Source organism: Spinacia oleracea, chromosome 4 (assembly GCF_020520425.1).
Source record: "Spinacia oleracea cultivar Varoflay chromosome 4, BTI_SOV_V1, whole genome shotgun sequence".
In the NCBI taxonomy this organism is placed as follows: Eukaryota; Viridiplantae; Streptophyta; class Magnoliopsida; order Caryophyllales; family Amaranthaceae; genus Spinacia; species Spinacia oleracea.
In genome coordinates this window covers 86,285,225-86,311,476 of record NC_079490.1, presented here as the reverse complement: position 1 = coordinate 86,311,476, position 26,252 = coordinate 86,285,225, and the positions used below count along the sequence as shown (strand labels likewise).

The window sequence follows — 26,252 nt, the reverse complement described above, 5'->3', positions numbered from 1 at the left end:
TTGGTACCCTATGAATTACTATATCACTTTGATGATTTTCTATTTAGTATATTCTTTTACTATGGTTCTGCTTTATTTGTGTTTTGTTTATGTATCTGTTTCTATTCTTACTGGCACGATATATAGCTGGTTAGTTTCCTGTTAGTGTGTAAGAATTAATTGAGTTATTAGACCGTCTTGAGTTCGAACTGTTTGGATAGGAACTGAGACACCGGCCAATAGTGTGCTCTAAGTAGTGAAATATCTGTTAGATGTTGGTGTGTATTTTTCTAGTGAATTTTGTTGACTTTGATTTTCTTGATTTGGTAAATACTATCAGTCAAGTGCTAGGACGGTGAGGAAAGATAAGCCACGTGGGCGTCATCATGGTCTCACTCAACAGAAGAGGCAAGAGATAAAGGAAGCTTTTGAACTGTTTGACACTGATGGCTCAGGTTTTGAATCTGTTTTGTGTTTCGAATTTTATATGTCAAACCATTTAGTTTGTTCTCGCAATCTCGCCTGTTTGATTCAAATTGTTATTTTCAGGAACTATTGATGCTAAGGAGTTGAATGTTGCTATGAGGTATTATTCTTTGTAAATCCTAAGGTTTTGATATACCACTACACACTTAACACAGTTACCTGACCTAAAACTGCATCGTTGCAGTGCTCTGGGTTTTGAGATGACCGAAGAGGTATAAAATCTGTCATTTTGTTGGTTTTTTGTTGATTACGATTGAAATATTTCTTCTCTGAATACTTGCAAAAAGATAACCTATGTTCCTTCCACTATTCTTTTTCTTCTCTGGGTTCTAAGACACTCAGACAAGGGTGTGGCCTCCTTAACTGACACTTCAATATTTACCCAGAGTCTCATAATACCTCAACGGCTCAACCATCTCGAACCACATATTCATAGAGAAAATTAGAAAAATAAAACAAGAGAGGGGTAATGAAGAGAAAGTTGTGCATATGTATACTCACAAATGAGCTTGAAATGAGAATTCATACAAGAATTAGCAAACAAGTCAGCCTGAATTGTGTTGTGTATTTATGTATCTACAATTACAACCGGATCTGAAAAAGAAAAGGTATTTTAGAGTGAGGATATGTTTCTTATACTTGTTATGTCATGTCCCCATCCCCGTGTTTAATTTTATGACACCTATCTTGCCCTGGCACTTGGACATGTACACTTGTACTCGACACTCGTACCCATGTCCAAGTAACATAGATGATTATACTCTTATAAAATGTTCATGTTTTACTTGAGATTCAAATGCATCATTTAAGTTTTTAGGCCACCTCCTGAAACTATCTTGAGTGCAGTAACTGCTAGTGCCAGCCCCTTTCTCTGAGCTTATTTAATTATGTCAGCGACAAACTACAGTACATCCAGCCTCTCTCATAGTTCCCATATATCATATATGGGCCACCTGAAATTTATTTTAAGGTATCCTTTTTATAGATTATATTTACTCACCATTTTTGCTCTGGTTGCAATAAAGGAAGGGAAAGGTAATTGATTAAGGGGACTGCGGTTTGTTATAACAGCTACTGTGCTTGACTTTTTGTGTTATTTCAGCAAATCAATCAAATGATTGCGGATGTTGACAAGGATGGAAGTGGTGCCATTGATTTCGATGAATTTTGTCACATGATGACTGCTAAAATCGGAGAAAGAGACACTAAGGAAGAATTAATGAAAGCATTTCGTATAATCGACCAAGATAATAATGTAAACCTCTGTTTATTCTTGTTTTAGTGTCTTATTTCAGTCATCAGTGATTTGTTTTGTCTATTTGACCAATCTAGATTTTCCAGGTTTACGTACTAATCTTCTTTTGTGATATAAAAGTACAATCTCTGCATTTGTTTCCAGATTCTTTACTTGTAGATTTCCAATATGTAGTTCAAAATCCCCATATATATATATATATATTGCAGGCCATTTTGGTAATTCCAGCTGTTATCTTACCTAAATATTGTATTGTTATCTGCTACAGGAACACTAATGTCCCTGTCTTCCCTGAAGAAGTATGTGTCACCTAGTTGGGGGCAGCCATTTGTAGGAGCTAGCATTTTGGCAGTTTCAGGGAATGGAGCTAGCATTTGGAGAGAGGCTGAACTTGAATCTTGGGATGACAAACTCAATAAAGGCCTGGTTGTATTTCGTGACGATGGAAGCTCAGAGACGGTGGGGGCAGAAGCAATGTCATTATCATTCGAGTGACAGATCGAAGTAGACTGATCATAAGGTTAGAAGTTGTTCACTCTTCTCTTTTCATGCTATTTGACATCTTGTAGCTTCATTTTTGTAACATCTTTAAAGATTTATTATTATAGACTCTACGAAGGCTTGCTCAGAACCGTGAGGCAGAAAGGAAAAGCCGGTTGAGGAAAAAAGTAAGACATCTAATTTTGTTTCTTGCATGTACTTTGGTGTTGGTTAATTATTTAATTTGTTTTCTCATTTAATTAATTAATGGAATTAGCTGAAGAAGGATTCCATGTGGGGGAAAAATAAGTCATAAAGCTAATATGAAAATCGGCTAAGTTTCTACTTGTTTTTATTTTTTGGTCTTTAACATGCTCTTGTATTATCTTTCTTTTTCTTTCCCTCCCTTTTTCTTTTTTGGAAATAGGCATAGGTTGTTCTTGGATTTGGGTGGAAATAGGCATATGATTAGTTGTAACTTTCCAAGACTCAATCCAATCTATTTATGTACATTTGAGACTTGTTTGGCTATATAGGTCATATTTAGGCTAAAATGACATTTTCGCTCCCAACTTTGAACTAATGAACCTAAGAACTCATTTCAAACTTACTATATGATTTATATGATTAGCTTTAACTTTCCAAGACTAAATCCAATCTATTTATGCACATTTGAGACTTGTTTGGCCATTATAGGTCATAATTAGGCTAAAATGACATTTTTCGCTCCCAACTTTGAACTAACGAACCTAATGACTCATTTTATTCTTATTACATGATTAATATGCATAGTATTAACTTTATAAAACTCATTCTAATCTATGTATGCACATTTGAGACTTTGGTCGTTATAGGTCATAGTTAGGCTAAAATAAGTCATTTTCGCTCCCAATTCATAACTAGATAACCTAAGGATTCATTTCAAACTTATTACATGATTAATATGATTAGTTTTAAATTTCCAACACTCGTTCCAATCTATCTCTGCACATTCGAGACTTCTTTTGCCGTTATAGGTCATATATAGGCTAAAATGTCACTTTCGTTCCCAACTTTGAACTAACGAACCTAAAAACTCATGTCAAACTTAAATACATGATTCATATGATTAGTTTCAACTTTCCAAGACTTAATCCAATCTATTTGGTTTACAATATTTTGGAATTAGTATGTGTTTAAAATTATCCAACCCCAGGCTAAAATGACATTTTCGCTCCCAACTTTGAACTTAAGAACCTAATAGCTCATTTTAAACTTATTATATGATAAATATGCTTAGTTTTAAGTTTCTTAGACTTATTATAATCTATTTATGCACATTTAATGCTTGTTTTATCGTTGTAGGTCATATTTAGGATAAAATAAGGTATTTTCGCTCCCAACTTTAAAATAAAGAACCTAAGGACTTATTTTAAACTTATTACATGTTTAATATGCTTAGTTTTAAGTTTCTAAGACTTATTCTAACTACTTATACACATTTAAGGCTTGTTTGGTCGTTATAGGACATATTTAGGCTAAAATGACATTTTCGCTCCCAACTATGAACCAAAGAACCTAAGGACTCATTTTAAACTTACTAAATGTTTTATATGCTTATTTTTAACTTTCTAGGACTCATTCCAATCCATTTATGCACATTTAAGGCTCATTGTGTCATTATAGATCATATTTAGGCTAAAATGACATTTTCGCTCCCAACTTTGAACTTAAGAACCTAATGACTCATTTTAAACTTATTATATGATAAATATGCTTAGTTTTAAGTTTCTAAGACTTATTTTAATCTATTTATGCACATTTAATGTTTGTTTTATCGTTATAGGTCATATTTAGGCTAAAATGAGGCATTTTCGGTCCCAACTTTAAAATAAAGAACCTAAGCACTCATTTTAAACTTAATACATGTTTAATATGCATAATTTTAACTTTATAAGACTCGTTCCAATCTATTTATGCACCTTTAAGGCTCATTAGGTCGTTGTAGGTCATATTTAGGCTAAAGTGCCATTTTCGCTCCCAACTTTGAACTTAAGAACCTAATGACTCATTTTAAACTTATTATATGATTAATATGCTTAGTTTTAAGTTTCTAAGACTTGTTCTAATCTATTTATGCACATTTAATGCTTGTTTGATAGTTATAGGTCATATTTAGGCTAAAATGAGGCATTTTCGCTCCTAACTTTAAAATAAAGAACCTAAGCACTCATTTTAAACTTAATACATGTTTAATATGCATAATTTTAACTTTATAAGACTCGTTCCAATCTATTTATGCACCTTTAAGGCTCACTAGGTCGTTGTAGGTCATATTTAGGCTAAAATGACATTTTCGCTCCCAACTATGAACTAAAGAACCTAAGGACTCATTTTAAACCTACTAAATGTTTTATATTCTAGTTTTAACTTTCTAGGACTCATTCCAATCCATTTATGCCCATTTAAGGCTCATTGTGTCGTTTTAGGTCATATTTAGGCTAAAATGACATTTTCGCTCCCAACATTGAACTTAAGAACCTAAGGACTCATTTTTAAATTATTATATGATTAATAAGCTTAGTTTTGAGTTTCTAGGACTTATTCTAATCTACTTATACCCATTTAATGCTTGTTTGATCGTTATAGGTCATATCTAGGCTAAAATAAGGCATTTTCGCTCCCAACTTTAAAATAAAGAACCTAAGCACTCATTTTAAACTTAATACATGTTTAATATGCATAATTTTAACTTTATAAGACTCGTTCCAATCTATTTATGCACCTTTAAGGCTCATTAGGCCGTTGTAGGTCATATTTAGGCTAAAATGACATTTTCGCTCCCAACTATGAACTAAAGAACCTAAGGACTCATTTTAAACCTACTAAATGTTTTATATTCTAGTTTTAACTTTCTAGGACTCATTCCAATCCATTTATGCCCATTTAAGGCTCATTGTGTCGTTTTAGGTCATATTTAGGCTAAAATGACATTTTCGCTCCCAACTTTGAACTTAAGAACCTAAGGACTCATTTTTAAATTATTATATGATTAATAAGCTTAGTTTTGAGTTTCTAGGACTTATTCTAATCTACTTATACCCATTTAATGCTTGTTTGATCGTTATAGGTCATATCTAGGCTAAAATAAGCATTTTCGCTCCCAACTTTAAAATAAAGAACCTAAGGACTCATTTAAAACTTATTACATGTTTAATATGCATAATTTTAACGATCTAAGACTCGTTCCAATCTATTTATGCACCTATAGGCTCATTGGGTCATTATAGGTCATATTTAGGCTAAAATGACATTTTCGCTCCTAACTTTGAACTAAAGAACCTAAGGACTCATTTTAGACTATTAGGACATTGTCATTAGTTTCTTGAATGTTAAAATGTGATATTTAATTTGTATTTAATCTAATGTTTAATTTAAATTTCTGTTTTTGTAAAGGTCTACACTCCGAGGATTGCGCCTTATGCGAGGAATTTGATGTGGTTCGTGAGCAATGGGCCAAGTTTTTTACCAGCAAGTATTTATTATTGGCTTTAGCGCGCTTGATCGAGTTGGTTTAGTTGTTATAGAATAAATTTTATATTAAAATGTATGTTTATGTTGAAATTGGAACATATATTTAAATGTAATATGTGCACTTAATTTGGTTTTGGGATATATAGTATACAAAACTCCAGTTGTTGTTTTTATATTTGTTAAACAGGTTGCGTTATTCTATTATTGTTTTGACAGGTTTCTATATTTGGTGCAAGGCACTCTAGGTATCCCTAAACAAAATTAGAATTTTCCCGCCAAAAGTGATTTGTTGCAGCGTACATATAATTGTACGCTGCAACAAGGGAAAAAAATTTCGCAAAAATTTGGACTTGTTGCAGCGTACATATATATGTACGCTGCAAAAGACTCAACTTTTTGCAGCGTACATTTATTTGTACGCTGCAACAAGTCTGAATTTTTGCCAATTTTTTGGCACTTGTTGCAGCGTACATCTAAAAGCCCGCTGCAACAAATCACTTTTTGCAGCGAACTTGTACGCTGCAACAAGTTCAGACTTGTTGCAGGCTCCCCAGTTGCAGCATACGATGTACGCTGCAACAGGGGTCTAAAAGCCCGCTCCAATAAGGGTTTTTTCTACTAGTGCTTCTATCGTCGATCCAACACATGCCCCGGTCGGGGTAGTGCATTCACGAGCGAATTTCGTCCCAAGAGGCCAATCACGATGTAAGCCAAGGGGGCATGCACCAATGAGAGGGACCTAGTGGGCGAGCGATTGGGTTTGGGATAGGTGTACTACTAGCAAAAGTGCCGAGTGGACAACATTCGAAGCGCATGCACCCCCCGGGTGGCGATGGGTATCCTTATTCCCAACTCCCGAGATGAAACATGCCAAGGGAGCTAAGATTCGTTATGCGGTTCTGTCCGTTCACATCAATATGCTGATTTTCAGGTCGTCCCAACTTGATAGGGAAATAAACGCGGGGTAGGATCGTTTCACCCTTCGGCTATTTTGATTACCTACGAGCACGAGTATTTCATTAAAATCCCCAGTGGAGTCGCCACTGTGAGGGGGTCGAAAAAGCACGAGGCTAATGTGTGACCTCGTCCCTCGTGGGCGTGACGTTGTCAGATCAAGTGTAATTGGATTTCCTGTGAGTTTACACCCAATCGACTAGTAATATAGGAGTCGTCATTCAGTTTTTAACGACAATGAGAAAAACTGACAAAACCCGGTTATCGTGACATAAAGGGAGTGCAATTATGTTCGACCACGACGGCCATAGGTTCCCTTGTGATCCCTGGTGTGGGGATCGCTCAACGTACACCCGCAGGGCAGAGATTGAGAGTTCGGGGGACTGTAGCTACCGAGAGGAGTGCTCATCGATAATACTCCAGAGGCAGGTTATCCTTACTAGCTCAGCATAAATAATTGAAGGGACATGCGTTAAACTATTAAACTATTCTGAATTGATTTTAGCAATTTGCAACACATAATACTAAATCGATCGTGATTATCTTATTTAGATTGATTTAAGGTACCTAGCATGATAATTCAATTGTCCAAGGTATTATCTTATTAGGCGTGATAGATCAATCAAATTAATAGTTTGACAATTTTATAAAAGGGTCATGAAAGCGATTAAATCATATAAGGGACACATTACAACGCACCCTTGAGAGGTGCGTTGTGGTTCTCAGAAAACTAACCACTTGGCTTTGCTATTTCTCCTTTTATTTAACGAATCTCGGGTTTCTAAGCAATGTTCCAGTATTTAGGCTTAATTCATCAAGCTACAAGGGGCAGGACGCATTCTATTCGACTTTTGGGTCGATTGCGACAGAACGCCGGATCAATTTCGTAGCGTGAGGCTTAGGCTTAAGGCTAGAGTCAATACTCAGGTTATCGAATTGTGTGTTCTTTTTCACGTTGGTTTTTAGGCTGTATTTATAGGAAAAGAGTGTGTGGAAAGATAGATTTTAAGATACGAATCCAAAAAGAATCCGGAGATAAAACGGCCCCATGCATTTTCAGTGCCCAGGGCTGGGCGCCGAAGATTTCGGCGCCCAGATCTTGGCGTTGAAAATGGGATCTGGGCCGAGTTCTTTGTCAAATTTGGATTCTTAGAACGTGGAGCTTTTGAGATTTATCCGAGTCTTTTAGTGCGTATTAACTTATGACGGAATGCGTCTGGGCCTGTTACGAACTCTAGGTTCGTTAGGAATTTAATTAATACGTAACTCTTATTTTCGAATTATACCAGGAATGCAAATTCTATCTCTTTTAGGATTTATGTTGGAGTGCAACACCTAATTCTGACAGGTTTCTATCTTTTATGATTTTGCCACTTTTAACAATTACCTTTTACGGCGGTTACTATTCTTAGCAGGTTTCTATAAATAGCAGTTTTGGCTGAAATGAAAGGGTGACTGAGATTCGTTATTTTATAGGAGATGCGTTGCCAAGTGGAGATTTATGTTCTCATCATCGAACCTTCCCTTTCGGGAATGGGGACAAAAGTAGGTGTCTACACTTAGGTACGTCTTTCTCAGCTACTCTCAACTGGTGATATCCCGAACGCAAATCAATCTTTGAGAACACACTTGCCCCATTCAACTGGTCAAACAGGTCATCTATCCTAGGCAAAGGATATTTGTTTTTGATTGTTACATTGTTCAACTCCCTATAATCAATGCATAACCTCATACTCCCATCTTTCTTTTTGACAAACAATACTGGAGCTCCCCATGGTGATGCACTAGGCCTAATGTATCCCTTGTCGAACAACTCTTGCAATTGGGTCTTCAACTCACTCATTTCTGGAGGTGCCATTCTATAGGGTACCTTGGATATGGGTGCAGTTCCGGGATTTAACTCTATGGTAAACTCAAGGGCTCTAGCAGGTGGCATACCTGAAATCTCATCCGGAAATACATCTATGAATTCATTTACGATTGGGACATCCTCTATCTTCACCCCAACTTCTTTACTTACATCCTGGACGCTACAGAAAAATAATTCACACCCCTTATTGACCAACTTCCTCACTTGCATCGCAGAGATCACCCCAAAGTTCTTAGACTTCTCAAAACGCCTATATGATATCGATTTCCCAGTAGAGTTCTTTAGGCTTACTTTCTGAATCTCACAATCTATCATGGCCTTGTATAAACTTAGCCAATCCATACCCAGAATCACATCTAGGTCCCCCAAACTAAATTCTATCAAATTGGATGGAAAAATGCAATCTTTTATCTTCAAAGGCAAGTTCTTAAATAATTCCGTACACCTTATGGTTGCACATGTAGGCATACTAACAGGTAAATCAATTGCCTCAAAATCTACTAACTTCAAACTTTTAACAATAGAGGACGAAATAAAAGAATAAGTTGCCCCTGAATCAAACAACGTTTTAACAGGTAAGGAGTGAGCAGAGAAAGTACCCGAAACTACATCTGCAGAACGTTCAGCTTCATTTCTACTCATTACGAACAGCTTTTCGGGAGCCTTGTTGTTATTGTTGTTCCCATTGGCAGGTTTGTTTTGGTTTCCCTGGTTATTTGGTGCCCCAGCAGGCTTTGAACCTTGGTTCCCCGAATGGTTAAACCCTGGTTTCCCTTGGTTACTACTCCCACTACCATTCTTCTCTCTCTTCTGCTTTGTAAAGCACTCATACTCTCTATGCCCCTTCTTACGACAGTAGTTGCAAATTACCAATTCCCCCTTACAGTCCTTCCCAGGGTGGTTGTTGTTGCACATCTTACAGTGATGCACTCTTTCAGGTTGGTTTTTGTTGTTGTAGTTATTCCCCTGGTTATTTCTTCCCTGAAAATTACCATTGCCATTACCATTCCCATTTCTATTTCTTTTGAAGTTCCCCTGACTGCCCCCATCATTAAACTCTTTCCTTTTGTCCCCAACAACAATATTCTTTTTGTCTCTCCTGGTCTGCAGGCCATAAATATGAGCAGCTCTCCCATACACAATGTCTAAGGACGTAAAGGTTTCCCCGCCTAATCCCAGTTGGATATCATCGGTTAACCCCTGCTCAAACCTCTGAGCCTTTAGCTCCTCAGTAGCTACCACCTCAGGTGAAAACCTCGACAAAGCTATAAACTTACTGTAGTATTCAGCAATGGTCATATTACCCATCCTAAGGTTGATAAACTCCTGCGCTTTCTGCTTCCTCATAAAAGGAGGATAAAACTTCCCCCTCAAGGCAACAATAAATGAGTCCCAATTGAACCCCTCAGCAGCACTTAGTCTAGTCCCATTTTCCCTCCACCAAAGGTCGGCCTTATCTTTCAGGTAGAGGACAGCTTGGCCTACTTTCAGATGCTCAGGACAGTTTACCGCCCCAAATAGTTTCTCAAACTCCCTGATCCAGTTTTCAAGGAAGGTGGGGTCTGCTTGTCCCTTAAAGTACGGTAGCTTAACTTTCGCAAGCCTTTCAAACATGTCCCCTGCAGAATCGGGGCGCTGAGTTCTTTCCTGGTTTAATCTTTCCGCCAAGAGGCGAATAGCAGCATCTAGGTCGTTATTACTGGCCATCCTAGAGCGCGACCTGAAATTAATATACTCTAATTCAGGTTCAAACCTTTACTTATATTATCCTCTAGCAATGTAGTATCACACCAACATTCAAAATTCACACAAAATGAACAATCATTTGCGAATGATATTCGCATGCAGAACATTCAACTGAGAAACAAGGAATAACTTCAATCATCACGGATAATAAGGTAGAATAAAAGAAGAAAACATTCCCCTTGCGTGCCCGTAATAACTTTGATCCTTTAGATAGTCAATAATCTAACTTTTATTCCTCAGAAGAATGTCGATAACAATCCTAAATATTAACACACACCTGTTCTCAAAATAAAGTAAAAAAGGTTCTACGATATAAACATAAACTATGGTTGGGCGAATTGTCCAACATTTTTCTCACACACAACTAAATAGGTAAGCAAAGCTAAAGGGAAACATCATCAGACTTGTCCTTTGATTCGCTGTAACCTTCTAGGGTGAATAACTCATATTTAAGTTCATCATCATCATCCATATCAAAATAATAAGCTTGTTTTCTTGGCCTTGAGGATCTTCGTAGACCTTGAAGTTGATGACTATCTTCTTCTGGCTTAGACTCGGGCTCAGGCTCAGGCTCAGGCTCAGGCTCAAACTCAATCTCAGGCTCAAAATCAGATTCAACCCTCAGAAAAGCTGTGTAGATATCCATTTTTGTTTAACCCACAGCACGGTCATACTCACGAATCGCCTCATCATCACTACCATATGCACTTGTTTTCATTACTTCGCGACAAATGTGCTCTAGACTACGAATTCTACTGTTGTCAGGTTCATAATTCATCACATTTTCATCATCGCTCAGAACAATAGGGTTAGAGTTGCTCCCTATTCTATTTTCTTCTATGCCAGACATGATTAGTGATCTATAACAATTAAACATAGTTTCTATGTTAGTAATTAGTACTCTCACTTACCGTATGATCCCACAATACACAATAAGTAAGAATATATAGCAATCGCAAAGCATAGGAAAGACCCAACAGTTAGCAGGTAGAGAAAGTACAATCATGTTGACATAATGCAGACACAATGCTTCTATTCTATATACCCTTTCCTATGCTACCCATCTCTCAAAATAGTCACAATATATCAACCATTGAAGCATAAAAAGAATAAAACAAGAATGATTTATAAGAATTAATTTGATTAAACGAATAAATAATTAACAAATAAATAAAATATTTTATTTATTTATTTATTTACGGTATTGTAGCAGCAGCAGTGAAATTTTTTTTTTTTTTAAAAAAAAATATAATTCCGAAAATATTAATTTAAATTTCAAAGAAAAACGAAATACATTAATTCACATAAACGAGAACATATTTCAAAGCACGTAATTCAAGAGTCAATGTTAAAATAATTTCAAACATTTCTAACTAATAACTTTCAATTTATTTACTAGTTGTAGTTTAATTATACGAAATTCTTTTTACGTAACTAATTAGTTAGTTAGGCATCTAAAAATTTAAAAGGTAGACACGAAATGTCAGTAAAACCTTTAGCTCAAAAATACCACTTTGTAACACCCCGACAATTCCCTTTTTCTAAAATAACCCTTTTTATAAATATAACTATAGAGAATTATCAAAGTATTATCGCCCGTGTGAAAACGTAACGGCTTATTCAGAATTTTGCAGCGGAAAACATAAAACTAACTTTTAGGTTCATAAATAATCGATTACATATTAAGTCCAAAAACCAATTAACAGAAATAAGGAAATACGAATAGTACTACAAATTTCAAATCCAAGTTAACAAACCAAATCACTTAATAAAACAAATATAACTACAAGCTCTCTAATCCCGATCCCAATGATGCATCATCTTCAAACCTGTAGATGGGCAACGCTTATTGATCCTTAGAGACTGCTCACCAAAGATGGGTCATCACAGGATCAATAAGGCATAGCTATGATCAACACACACAAACAAAGCACGTAATCAGCAAAGCTGAGCACTACATACTAAAACAATAATAATCCTAACATGATACTATTAAACATAAATAAGGGCAGACAAAACATGATAATTTGACGACCATACTTGACTAGACTAGGCTAGACTGGACTAGACTTTTATAACAATAATATTATTTTAATTGAAATAGGCAATGTACCGAGTTTTCTAGCTAGAAGCTTCACTAAGGAAGACGAGGTACGGGCGCGACTCCGTAACCTCAGTGACCTGCGATATCGAGGAACGTTTGAATAAAAATAGGACACGGTGATCAATCCGGTCCGAGATAAAGGCCATTGGCTACCACCATGAACCCCAACTCCTGTTTATACGTCACTTTAGACGTGCACAGTCTAAAGCTATTGCTACTCAGTTTCACTTTATATGATTTACAAATTGAAACCCTGTTATGACTCAACAATCACATAAGGCATACAATCCACATTTATTCGCAACTGTTTTTATCTTGGAATTAAGTAAGTAATCACAAAGGTATCAAACAAGACTCATTCCAATTAAATCCAACCTTTCCTTTAATACTGATCAACCCCTCTATATGGGTATAAGGTTTCAACTTACTAAACAAGGTCCTCGGCCCTCATAAAGTAGTGAAAAGCTAAAAGGGAACAACAATCAACCGATCTGAATCAATATATACAAAGTAATCTAGTGTTCCTAATCAAACATGTTTGCATCAATCATCCATACTAACATGTTATAATTCTCATAATGCAATATAGGTTCAATATGTCCATCCAACAGTACTAAACATGCAATTTCAACCTGACCAAGTTCATCAACAATATCAACATAACCAAGTTCATCAACAATTTCAACATGGTTTCAACAATTAGCACACATTCCAAGCACACAGGTACGTACGTACCTTGTGTAAACAAACTGATAGGCCACTTTAACACTTTCAAAAGTCGCCTAAAGAGAATTCTCCGCCTAAAACAACCAACAAGTAATCCCAATCAATTTCTAATCATTGGCAACCATAATAAAGCATTCTAAATGCATCCTAAACATATTTAGAACTTTCCCCAATATCAAAACTTAAACATTTGATTTCCTAGCATCATAATTATTGAACTAGTGATTGAAATTCGTTGAAAACTCTTTGCAAACATCATACTTTAAATTTTCAGCAATATAAATTCATTTAAAAGCTTCACCAAGGTTAATCTACGTTCCTAGTATCTCAAAACAACAAATTCAATAATCCATACTCAACCTACCATGATTAATAATCATAAAAACCTTGAATTTCATACTTTAAACAATCAAAATTAATATTTCAAAGTAATTTGATAATCTGAAAATTAATAACTTTATTATATAATTTGCTTAATCTGAAATTTATAATTTAATCACAAAAACCATAACTTTAATTCACGAAAACATAATTCGAATTAATAAAACATGATTAAGCCCTAACTTATTTTTAATTAATCAAAACTGAAAATTAATTCGTTTATAATCTCAACCCAAAATCTGAAAATCATGTTCAAACCATAAAAATTATAAATTTAATATCAAGAACATAATTTAAATTAACAACTATAATTAATTTAAATAATTAGTTACTTAGGGTTTAAGAAAGAACCAAGAATTAAAGGGGAGAGAGGAGGCTGGCCGGCGGACAGGTGGCGGCTCGCGGCAAGGGTCTGGGCACGGTGGCTGCGTGCGGTGGTCGGCGGGCCTGGGTTGCGGTTATCCATGAAAATCGAGAGAATCAAGCCATGAGAACAAGAAACGATAATAAAAGAAATAAAAAGAAAAAGGAGGAAGGAGGAGAAGCTCGAAGAAGAAGAAGAAGAAGAAGAAGAAGTTATCGCGCTTGTGGTGGTCGGCTGGGTCGCTGTCGCGGGTGGTGCGGCGGCTGGGCAGAGAGTAGTGAAGGCGGGAGAGAGAAACGGCTGAGATAAATGCTTGGTGTTGTACCGTACGTGAGGTTGAAGAAGGAGGGTTTGCTTTTTTTCGTCTTTGGATTCACGTGAATTAGGAAAAGGGGGAGGGAGTATTGTGTTGGGTTTATTGGTTTGGGCTTTGCCCAATTGGGCTAGGAGTAGGATTTAGGTTGATGAATCCAAATTTCTAATTTCAATCGAACGTGGTTTCAAAATCCGAATTCCGTTTTAATGTAAAATTCAAAATTAAATTTTGATTTCGTAAATCATTAAAATGTTTAAAATGTAATAAAATCATTATATTTTAATTACATTTTCATTTCTAAACCCGCAAATTATATTCAAATATATTAATATACGTTAAAATATATGAACAAAATGTATAAAATTACGGGGGATTACAGCCAACAGCCGACAACCCAACAAGCACGGACCGTCAAAGATCGTCGACCGGTTAAGTGGATTGTCGACGAAGAAAACCCCCAACAAAATCTGTTGGCTCGACCGTGCACATCAACAGCCGGCGACAAGATAAAAGCGGCTCAACGACGAAGTGGGAATGGGTCGACGGATAATAGTATCCACCAGACCCTCGGCGCAATGTCGAACGGCTCTTCCTCCGAGTTTACTTGTTGCCGGAATCTTATGCAAACCCCTAGACACTATTGGAGTTTTGAGGCTACACTTTGTGGAGAATTATGGGAGAAGTGAATGAAAGAGAGCACACCCCCCCCCCCCTTTTTTATACTAATACAACAAGAATTAGGTCAATGAAGAAGAAGGGGGGGGGCGGCGGCTTAAAGAAGGGTCCAAAAAAATGAAGAAAAGCCCATTGTAAGGCCCAATGCTCTCCAACCGCAAGACCGTGAACGGCGCTTCGGTTAACCGTACACCGCGCAACACATGTTGCCTTTTCGTGTTTGGGCCCACCTCTCGAGATTCACAGGGCTCATTAGCCCTCCTCGGGGCCTCAAACTCAAAAAAGGAACACTTAAAACTAAATTAAGTGCATAAAGACCTTCCACGAAGGCGTACTTGAGCATATCGTTCAAAGTATTTAAAAGACCTTCATCCAAAGGCACCTTCCTCTTATCGAGGTCGGACTTTACTCGAGTTTAATTAATGGGGCTCATTAAATCCCTCGACCAAGTCAAGGTATCCCATCATTATTTGGACCCTCCCTCAACGTGGTACTACTTGGAAGATGGTGAAGTAGGCCTCTCGACCAAAGGCAACAACCACAGCAAAGCGAATGTTCCTCGACGAGATGCGGTCCAATAGCAGGCCCTACTTCGACGCACTGCTTCACCGGCACTCCAATTAATACACCCAACGCTGTGCTCCTCAACCGACACTTAGGCCCGTTGATGACTTACCTAACAGACCAGGCCCACTTAAAAACATGAAGATATTCCTCGACCTCACATTATGATCGGCCCATACTATGACGCTAAGAAACTCGGCGCTCGAAAACAAGGGAAGGTTCCTCGACCGAGGAACCCCGCTCTCCTAAAGAGAAAGTTCCTCGACACAAGGCGAGCCAAAAACACCCTTTGACCGAACAAGATGTTCATCGACCGAGACATATACTCAGAACGCACGCTCCTTGACCGAGTGCCATCATATGAGCCACTCAAACAGCCGATGAAGGGGGAAGCTATATGCTCCTCGACCAACCAATATCACCTAAACACGGGCAAAATTACCCAACCAAGAGTTCCTACCCAAAGTTCCTCGACGTCGGGCAACCCACTCCAATTGAGAAGCTTCCTCGACAAACAACTCCCTCGAGCAACCCAGTCAAGGTCCCTCGACCGAACCCGAGAAGTCCCTCGACCAAACGAGCCCTCAAGAAGAGAGGTCCTCGACCGAAGCTACTGCGTGGGCATGTGATCTTCCTCGACAAGGCATCCATAAAGACTACCAATGACCTTCCTCAACAACGCAGCTATGAAGCCCACCCCAAGCCGCTCCTCGACCGAACTCAGGAGGCTCCTCGACCGAATAAACACCCGAGACAAAAAGTCCCTCGACCTGCACGTAGATAAACTAAGAGTGACAACAAACAATGACTGATACCGGACTCCGCTCAACATACGGCATGCTGACGGCGTCATTTCCTATGTCAAGCGTGGGGCTAATTGTTTGGGCCCATATGCATGGTCAGCCCAACTCGGTATAAAAAGACAAAAATGCCCTTGGGTCTTGGGTCTTGGGAACTAAGGAGGACAACTGTTTAGTTAGAAGTAGACATAATTACGTAATTACCCTCGTGTAATCATATAAATACTCTACTGTAATCATTAAAAAAGGTTATCTAATCATTACCTAAAAAAGAAAATCAGTCACTCTATCTCTAGTTCTTCTCACTTAACAACAACTTATCTAATTTTAATACGAAGGTTCCTCGGACACATTCAGGGACTGTCTAAAAACGGTAACACGGGTGGTTGGATATAAGGAAATCACGGTCAAACACGTCATCGGTCAAGCTAATTCCCAAGTTATTATATTTAAAGTTTCTCAGGCAGAAATAAGCACAATTAGGAACAACGCTGTAGACACCTAAATCGTGTCTCCCCATTGGGATGATGACGATACCATTATCCTTGCTAGGTGGTTGGAACAACTCTGCACGGAAGTCCCAATTGCTAAAACATATTCCAAAATCCAAGATCCAAAATCCAATTCCCGAGACCGTTCCCATTACGGAACTCAGTACAAAATTCAATTCTCGAAAATCAATTTCAAAATCCAAGTACAATCTCGCCCAATGGACCACTCCATTGGTCTTACAAGGCCTTTTCCAGTCAAAATGACACTAAGAAATCCAAATTCGGGCGCCGACCCACAAAATCGAGCAAGCCAGGCCTCGTCCCGTAAAACCGAATTCAAAAACCCAAAAACGGCTAGTTTTTAGTCTCAAAATCAAAGCCTTAACCATTAAGCAAGTGCTACGTGCCAAAATTCGTACATTTCGTACAAAGGTACGCTCACTAGAAGCCAAACGCAAGGACGACGTCATCGTCCTTGCTTGGCGTTTTCCGTGCCACGTCAGCGGCGCCAGGCGTCGTTGCTGCGCTGGGCGCAACTGTCATTTGGCGTTTAGCCATCCAATTTTCTATTTAAACCTTGATTTCCAAGCACTTTAGGGCACAAAATTACAATCAGAACGCCGTAATTCTGAAATTTCCCCTCAAAATTCAAATACAAAAACTTCAAAAATCTCATACAAATCTCAAGTTTTCAAGCAATTGGGAGCTCCAAGAGGAATTCTAACCTAAACCTAACTGGTAATTCCGAATCCCAATCCCAATCTACTATGTTTCTATAATTTCTCTTTCAAAAGTAAAGTTGGCACTTTTACTCTTAAAAGTGTCACTTACAACAATCACACATTTTTACAAAATCAACACTTTCTATGATTCAAATACAAAGTTATGGATTCAATGATGTTTAAGGTTGTTTGTAATCACTTCCTTAAACTAGAATCATTTCAACTTATGGAGCACATCAAAGGTGAAACCTTTTCAACATTAAAAGGTCTAATCTTTGAGATTCAAGACTCCTCATTTCAAAATTCAAGTACAAGTATCATTTTCAAGATTCTATGATGTTTAAGGTTGTTTGTAATCACTTCCTTAAACTAGAATCATTTCAAGATATGGAGCATATCAAAGATGAAACCTTTTCAATATTAAAAGGTCTAATCTTTGAGATTCAAGACTCCTAAGTTCAATATTCAAATTCAATATTCAAGATTCAATATTTCAAGTTCAATTTCTATGTCCAAAATCTAAGACACTTTTGGATGAGCAACTTGTCCTAAAGTTGGGATTTTTAGACTTGAATCCGTGTCGGACGCACTTATTATTAAGTAGTCGTTTGGCGTTCGGATCTCAAATACAATAGTTCAATTTCAATATCGCACCTTTTCAATTATGCACTTCAATACCGCAATTTCAATAATGTCTTTCAATTATGCACTTCAATACCGCAATTTCAATAATGCCTTTAAATATTGCACCTTTAATACCGTAATAATTCCTTGCTTTTATAAAACCATTTTCAAACTTAAAATAAAGGAATTACTAAAGTATTACCGCCACCGTGATAACGGTTAAGGCTAGTACCAGAATTACGTAGTGGAAATTAATGTCAACTAACTTTCAAACCAACATAAATAATAATATTTATTGAGGCCTCCTACAAGTTGGAACCATAACGGCCCAAAAACCAAAGTATTTAAAAATTCAACAAACCCGAAACATGAATAAAGTATAATTTAAAAATAGTTTTAAAGCACGAAAGAATGCAACTCTCTCAACCATCCCAAGCTACATGATTTCGATCTTACTTTGATCTACCAACCTGCTAAATTAATCTACTCCCCAACAATGCAAGTGCAAAGGATGGATCATCATAGGGTCATTAAGGCGAAAGCCATGACCAAAAGACATAAAGCACGTAGTCAGCAAAAGCTGAGTACTTACAAGGCTAGAGTGAAATAAAACTATAAACATGCATCACTCGCTTAAGTACTAATCAACATGCAAAAGCCATTTAATAATAACAAGTAAACCATGAATACAAGACTTCGACTCTTGACTCGACTCTTGACTCACAATTTAATTAGAATAAGATTCGAACGGGCCAAAAGAATATTCCATAAAGGAAGAGTGTTGGGAGCCCACCAAACACCATAATAAATAATAAATATCGGACCATACCGAGTGTCGGGCCATACCGACAGAATTCCAGCGCATAATTTAAATGAAACAATGTCTTATATCATAGTAGGAGATTCAAGCTTTCCGGCAAGTCTCCCCCCATTGTTCATACTCAAGGTATATACGTTCGAAGAGTTTTGAAGCTTGTTCTGGTTGCACTTTACGTTTATTAATATTTTATTAATGGTGAACTCGAGACTCGAACACACACGTACATACATACAATTAACAAACGACAACCAAAACAATCTCATTTTAATCCTTTAGGACTTGTGATCAATAAATCAAGACGTAGTGAAATTACTACCAAGTTCCTTCTCACAAAAGGTGAGATTCCACATCATGCCTATTAACATGAGGGTTGTGCCCTTGCACGACAAATCCTAATTCATTTCATATAAAATATTTCCAACTGAACCATACATGTGCGGTGGATTACGTGAGCTAACCCTTCACATGTGAATAAATAGTACAACGAGGTACGAATAATTGGCTCAAAAGTATGCTAGGCATCCCGTACAATAGCATAACAATAAATAATTCATCCCTTGCATGTGAAACAAACCATACATGCATAAATATTGAACAACATGATTGACAATGAAATCCATACTCATAATAGTCCCAACATGCTTGTTCAACCATTAAATCAATAGATCCAATATAATAATTCACATGATCGTTTACCAAAACAAATATGAATTCACCAAGTTTACATAATATAATTCACATCAATAACAATCATGTAATGTCCCTTGACAAATAATGTGGTCGCCCTAGACTTATACGCACCTTGAATACCTAAGCGTAGGGGCCACTTTGCAACCACGGTCACTCACTTAGAAATCACCTCCTATCATCAAAATAATGAAACCTTAATTATTTCCATGTTCATTAAATTTCCAGCAACTTTATAAAATATAAAACCTTGTTAATAATCAGAATTCAGTCGTTCTTTAATAAAATAATCGTCTCAATTTGCAAAACTAATCCCTAGTATGAAAACATACTTTTTCCACCCTTAAAATCAATAAAAATCAACACTTTAAACCTTTTTATAAATCTGAAAATATAATTGATTATCATAATTAAATTAATCACCTAATTATGCTAATCAATTGACCCATTTGGTCTAGGTTAAAACCCTAACTTAAATTTCCCAATAAAACCAATTTAACATCACAAAATCAATTCTTTATTACATAAACAAATCTGAAAATTCATGCTTTAATAATTAAAACACGCCTCATGAATTAAAACATATAAATCCTCAAAATATGGTGTTCATAACCGATTCCCATCATTTTAATTATTCAAAACAATAATAATAATTTAATTTAAAATACGGAATTGAAATAGAATAGGTAAGGAAGAAGAGAATTATACCAATCCGGCCTATAGCATACTAGATCACATTTATATCTTATGCATGCTTTAAGTTATTTATTGCTTTTAAATATGTCTTAAATATGCATGAGATTGTGGCTTGATTATGTTGCATGATTAAGGATTTTAGTTCACTTAAAATCTAACCAACATAGTAAGAACCTTAAGTTCCAAACTTTAAAAATTGAGTTAAAAGGTGCCATGCCATAATAACACTTACTTGGATAACCTTTACATCAATCTTAGTAATAGTTTTCCGCCATAGAGAGGTGTTACTTATTGATCCTAAAGGGGTAAGGTACACAAATAATTGTGAGTACATGTTAGTTTTGGTGAAACTCAACGATATAAGTAAGGAGTCCTTTTATGTCGTGGCAAACAGGATAGGTTTACCTAATACGTTCTTAGACGTACCTATCAACCAAGAGTAGTTTCTAGACTATTAGGAAAACGCTTTTGCTTACCTAAAATATTTTAGAATTGAGTCTAAATACATAATGTGCTTAATTCTTCAATGATTTAAGGATCTTGGATTCATTTTATTCACACCTGTCGGAACAATAAATTCGAATAAAATGCAAATGACTTGTTTAAAATTGCATGATTGCTCTAATTTTCAAGTTATTACTCGTGATAAATGTTTAGACTTTTCATGTTTCAATGTATGTTTTAATTATTGTTTATAATTATATATCTTGCATTGCAGTAAATCCTTTTAGAAAGGTAACAGTAAATTTCCTCGATTGGTAATGAGTCCAAGAACGATTCACGGAAATGAGAGAAAATGAGCAATTTAAAATGTACGTTTCTTTTAGAGACTTTTATGTTTGTTTTTGAGTATCAAAGTCGAATGGAAAACCGATTGTTGCTTGTGAATTCAAAATACAATGTAGTTTTGAGATCATAAATAATTAAGTTTAAACGCTCAGCTTTACCAATGGTTAACAATATCTTTGTCCATTTAATTCTCGAATGAGTCTAGTCCCTAGACATTCGAATATATCGATGCTTAGAGAACTTTAGAAGCTTCTGGTAAGATCATCTAGTTGAAACAGAATATTCAACATAAAAAAATGGTAAGAACCTTGTTGGAGTGACATTGGACATGTCTAACAAAGTATAAAAGTCAACACTAGAAGTCAATTCTTAATACTATAAGAAAGGGTACAAGGAATTTACGATTCCGTTTCTACCTATAAGTATATGTTTAAAGAGAAGTGACCTAGCAATCAAACTTCCTTGGTATCATGTACCGCTTGAGGTTCTTACTTCGGTAATAACTCAAACAATGGAAGCTAGGCTACACTAATGACCTACAAGTGGGAAATGAAGCATGGCTTTGCTACATTAGTTGTAGGGTCATCTATTTTGTTTTAAGTCCTTTCAAGGCTGGAACTTAATGGCTATTTTGTTCCATAATCAGCATACTTAAATTTTTGCTTCAAACACAGAAAGACTCACATTCAAGAAAAACAAAATTAATGTTTGTTTGTTTATTTGAATGAAATGGTCATTTACGGGTTGAGTCATGTATGCTTGATTAAAACAAACAACTCTTTAACAAGAAGAACTTTACTAGGTTCAAATCAATCCCTTGATTTGAGTTCCAATAATCTTTGGCATTGTTTCTTAGACCATATCAACAAGTTAGCGTTCTAAAGCTCTATTTTTGATGGACTTTTGAAAGTTGATTGATTTCTAGATCATTCAAGACAAGTTAGTCTTACTTGTTGAAAGTAACAAAAGATATGAACTATTGTTAGAACCCCTAGACAATAGAGTTCAAAGCTAAAGAAAGATTTTATGACTTTATTATTTCACCTAGATTTGAGTGAATATTGGTTTGTTTACTCAAAGTGATATAAGTTTGAATCTGTTTGGCTAGTTCAAAGATTCAGAAGTATAAAATCCACATGGCAAAAAATCATAAAGATCTAGGTTAGATCATGACGATGATTACTTAAAGACCAAAAATGATCATCAATGATTGTGTGTTGTAATTTCACGAGCTAGCTCCATAAGATATGGCATATCTAAGTTGGAATGATCGAAGTCAATTAGTACTTGATTCGGTCAATGATGAATCATAAAGACTTTTCCTATAATTTCTAAAACAAAATGCTCAACTACCACCAAACTAAACCAAATTCGTAAAAGCTATTGAAAAGTAATTTCAGAATATCTTTTCAATAATATATATCTAAAGAGTTGCTAAACTTAGTGGGAGCTTAGTGTTTGTTATTTGACAAACTAAGGCCCAAGTATAGATATATGTTTCATTGTGATTTATTCAAATGAGACACAAGGGTATTGTTTCTACCACGAATTTTTGAGAACATAATGTTTGTTTGCTCAAAATAATGTCCTTTTGGAGATTCGTTTCCAAAATGACAAGTGGGAGAAAATAGACCTCGAAAGTATTCGAGGCGAACAACAAACATAAAACGGACATTCCGGAGGCTTTTCGAAGTTCTTTAGAAAATACGAACACTTATTCTTTAAGGACTTTTGAAGTGGCTTTAAAGAATAGCCATCTCTTAGAAGAATTTACAAGTGATTCGAGGAAAACAGAATATTCAAAAGACTTTCAAGTGGTTGTTGATATTCTATTGTTTGATGTTCTATACCCAAGTAGGCATAGAGTTCAAGTCACTGAAACTATGAGATTCTTCTATTAGATAGTGAAGAAAACATAGAGTTCAGGTCAATGAAACTATGAGATTCTTCTATTGGATAGTGAAGAAACCTACAACTTGCAGTCAAACTATTATCATGTAGATTAATTAGTTTGTGACTTGTAAGAAAGTTATGACAAAACCTAGATTCCCTAAAATGTTTAGAGGCCATATATAGACTCAAATGTTTTAAATGGTTAGAGGCCATAAAACATACTCAATGTTTTGATGACAAAATTGACATTTTGTTGATTTGCAAGAATAGTTTCACACCTATTGGTTGCAAGTTTGTTTTAAGGATAAAAACCATCAAACATGAAATTGTGTCTTCACACAAAGCTAGATTAGTTGCTAAAATTTACAAGAAAATTCACGGCGTGGATTGTGTTGAAGCCTCATGCAAAATCGTAATGCTCAAGTCTATAAATCAAGCAATGATTGCATATTGGTACATATGGCAATTGGATGACAAAACATCTTCCTCAATCAAATGTTGGAAGAAACTGTGTACATGGTATGTCATAGGATTTGTGGATCCAAATAAATACTTGAAAAGGAAAGCTAGCTTATGAAATCTAAGTACAGATTTAAACAAGCAATTGTGAATTCGAATTGTATTTTAGTGAAACTAATAAGTATTTTAGTTTCATAAAATGTACATGATTCTTATAGATATATAAGAAGTTTAGTGTGATTACATAAAACTTAATTGGTCCTATGTGTATCACACACATATCTCTCTATTGTTAAATAACATTCAAATGCTAATGACTTAGATTTGAAATTATTCATCAATGATGGACCAAGGCGAAACTTAGTACATACTGGGTATTATGATCTAATTACAACAATCTTATAATATTATTTTAGATTAAGTAATGGCATTTACTAAATCAAATACGAAGGACTCCATTGGAGATATTCGGCCCATATGAATAAATCTAAGTAAAGAATGTTTGAACTATGTATAAGCATTTACTAAGTTAAACATCAAAGAGTCTAAATGAGATTCTTAACCTATATTATATGTCAAAGAATTTAGCTGGATTTAGTATCTACTGAAACTAGATGAGCTAAAGTTACATGGATAGAATTCAATTGGAAATTATTCTGCAAAAGAATTTATCATGTATGATATAATATGAGGATCGCCAAACACGTATCGTATGACTTTAGGCATGACGAACATATACCAATCTCTATTGATCTAAGTAAAGATCAACTAGATTGAGATCAAGAAAAACTTATGGTACTTGAAAAGGTACATAGGAATAGTTCTTGATTTAAGGAAATAAAGATATGCTAAATATTGATGCTACACGCTTACACACTGGAAAATGATCAAGCAATATCCCTTTGGAGTTAACCATTGGCAAAGACGAGCTAAAGAGCATCGTGTTTTGAAATGGCAACAAGGATTGAACACCATGAGTTGTTGCGCGGGAAATTAAATATTAATTTCAATGTTCTAAGATACAGCTGAAAAGTCTTCCACATATCCGTGAACTGCTTGGATAAGCAAATCAAAACAAAGCATCACTAGTAACCTATACATTTGAAGTAAAAGTACTTATTGCCTAAGAAGAAATGAAACAGATCGAGTTGTTTACGTAAAGAGTTCTTCACTGAACTTGGGTAGATCACATGTCTGTTGACTTAATGGTTCTTCATTGCAAAATGCGTAGAACCACTATTGAAGTAAGAAAGACTAGATCACATAATAAACAAACTCAAAAGATCTTATCTCGAAAGATATTCTATGAAAGGGATATTAAGATTGGCAAAGCATGATAACTAAACTTATGCAACAAGTGAGAAGCAACACTCACATTGTAGCACTGGAAATCAATCATAGCTTTGAATTCCATGAACTTTTTCAAAGATGGGTTAGAGGCCCATGGTTGTAAAACATTGGGGTTGAACATTTATCATATACGAAATGTATTTTCATATTCCATTTAATCTTGGTTTAGTGTTAAATGATGAGTCCTTTCAATTTGAAAATATATTCAAGGTAGACTGTCAGGACCAGTCCTGTAACTAAGAAATGTCTATCAAGTGAACTTGAATGTCAAAAGTTGAAAATGGTCCCTGGTCGGAAGTTTTCTATAAAGGTGGACGCATAGAAAACGCTAGACGACTAGAATGAAAGATGACTAGTAGTTTTGTTTCTTAAACTATGTGGACATGGCAATGTCGTAATCATTTGCATAGATACTTACTTTGAGAAGACTAGTATCGGACAGACCTATGAAACTTTATTGTAAGAGATGAAAATATGTCATAAGTAAATTTCATTACATTATTAGACACTAATCCTCAATACCTAAGTGATTTGAGATTACTTGTTTGAGAACTGGTTACTTTGACGTTGTCAACCGTCGCACCGTAAAGGAGGCTATAACAGCAACTCTCAGGTAATCACCTATCAAACAAAGTCTAAACTCAAGATCACAAGATTGGGATTGTCCTCCCATAAATCGGGATGAGATGCTGAAAGTTGTACAAGGCCACTCGGAGAGCTAAAAACAGTAAAATGCATGGTCGTGCTCAGATGAATCATAGGCTATGATTATCTGTTTATTTGATCAGTTGAACTCTGAAACCGAGAAATACCTTTGGACATAATAAGGATGACAACTCTTACCTTATGTTCATGAGCAAGCATCAAGCGACAAAGGAATTAGGCAATGCACACTTGTCCCTAAGGACAAGTGGGAGACTGAAGGAAATAATGCCCTTGGTCCAAGTATGCATTAAATGCTAAGTAAAATAAATGCGGTTCAGTATTAATTAATTATGCAAGTTAATAATTTAGTGAGATCAAGTGAGCTGAATGCCTAGCTAGAGGCCGCTTCAGTTCGAGTGGAATTAATAATATTAATCCACGGCTTACTCTTGACTGAACCCGTTGGGCCACACAAATATTACGTGAACGGATCAAGTATTTAAGTGAAACAAATACTCTAATTATGAATATCCGGAATCGACAGATCTCGGTTTCTGTGGGAGCTGAAATCGTCAAAAGGCAAAATATGAATACTCCGGAAATGATGATATTGCCGGAAACGGAAATATGGATCATAACGGAAATATAAATATTATCCAAGTCGTAGATGTTTCCGGAAACGGAAACATGGTACGTATTGGAAAATATTGCCGGAAAAGGAAATATTACCTGAATCGGAAATATTGTCGGAATCAGAAATAAATTCCGGAATCGGAAATATTAAATATTTGTTCAAATCGGAAATAAATTCCGGAATCAGAAATATTAAATATTGTTCAAATCGAAAATGAATTCCAGAATCG

The 26,252-nt window shown here is 35.9% G+C and overlaps 1 protein-coding gene and 1 long non-coding RNA gene across 2 annotated transcripts; both read left to right on the top strand.

Annotated features, from left to right (window-relative positions):
* Positions 1–301: 301 nt before the first annotated feature.
* On the top strand, positions 302–2,143 carry LOC130471678 (caltractin-like; the record flags this gene model as incomplete). Its single annotated transcript, XM_056841937.1, has 5 exons — positions 302–434; positions 529–565; positions 650–677; positions 1,568–1,720; positions 1,989–2,143. Coding segments are annotated over 5 exons (360 nt in total), but the record flags the coding sequence as incomplete, so codon positions are not given.
* A 210-nt stretch (positions 2,144–2,353) lies between these two features.
* On the top strand, positions 2,354–5,886 carry LOC130459964 (uncharacterized). The gene is made up of 2 exons (XR_008919737.1): positions 2,354–2,388; positions 5,636–5,886. It is a non-coding gene; the product is annotated as an uncharacterized lncRNA (long non-coding RNA).
* Positions 5,887–26,252: the final 20,366 nt, after the last annotated feature.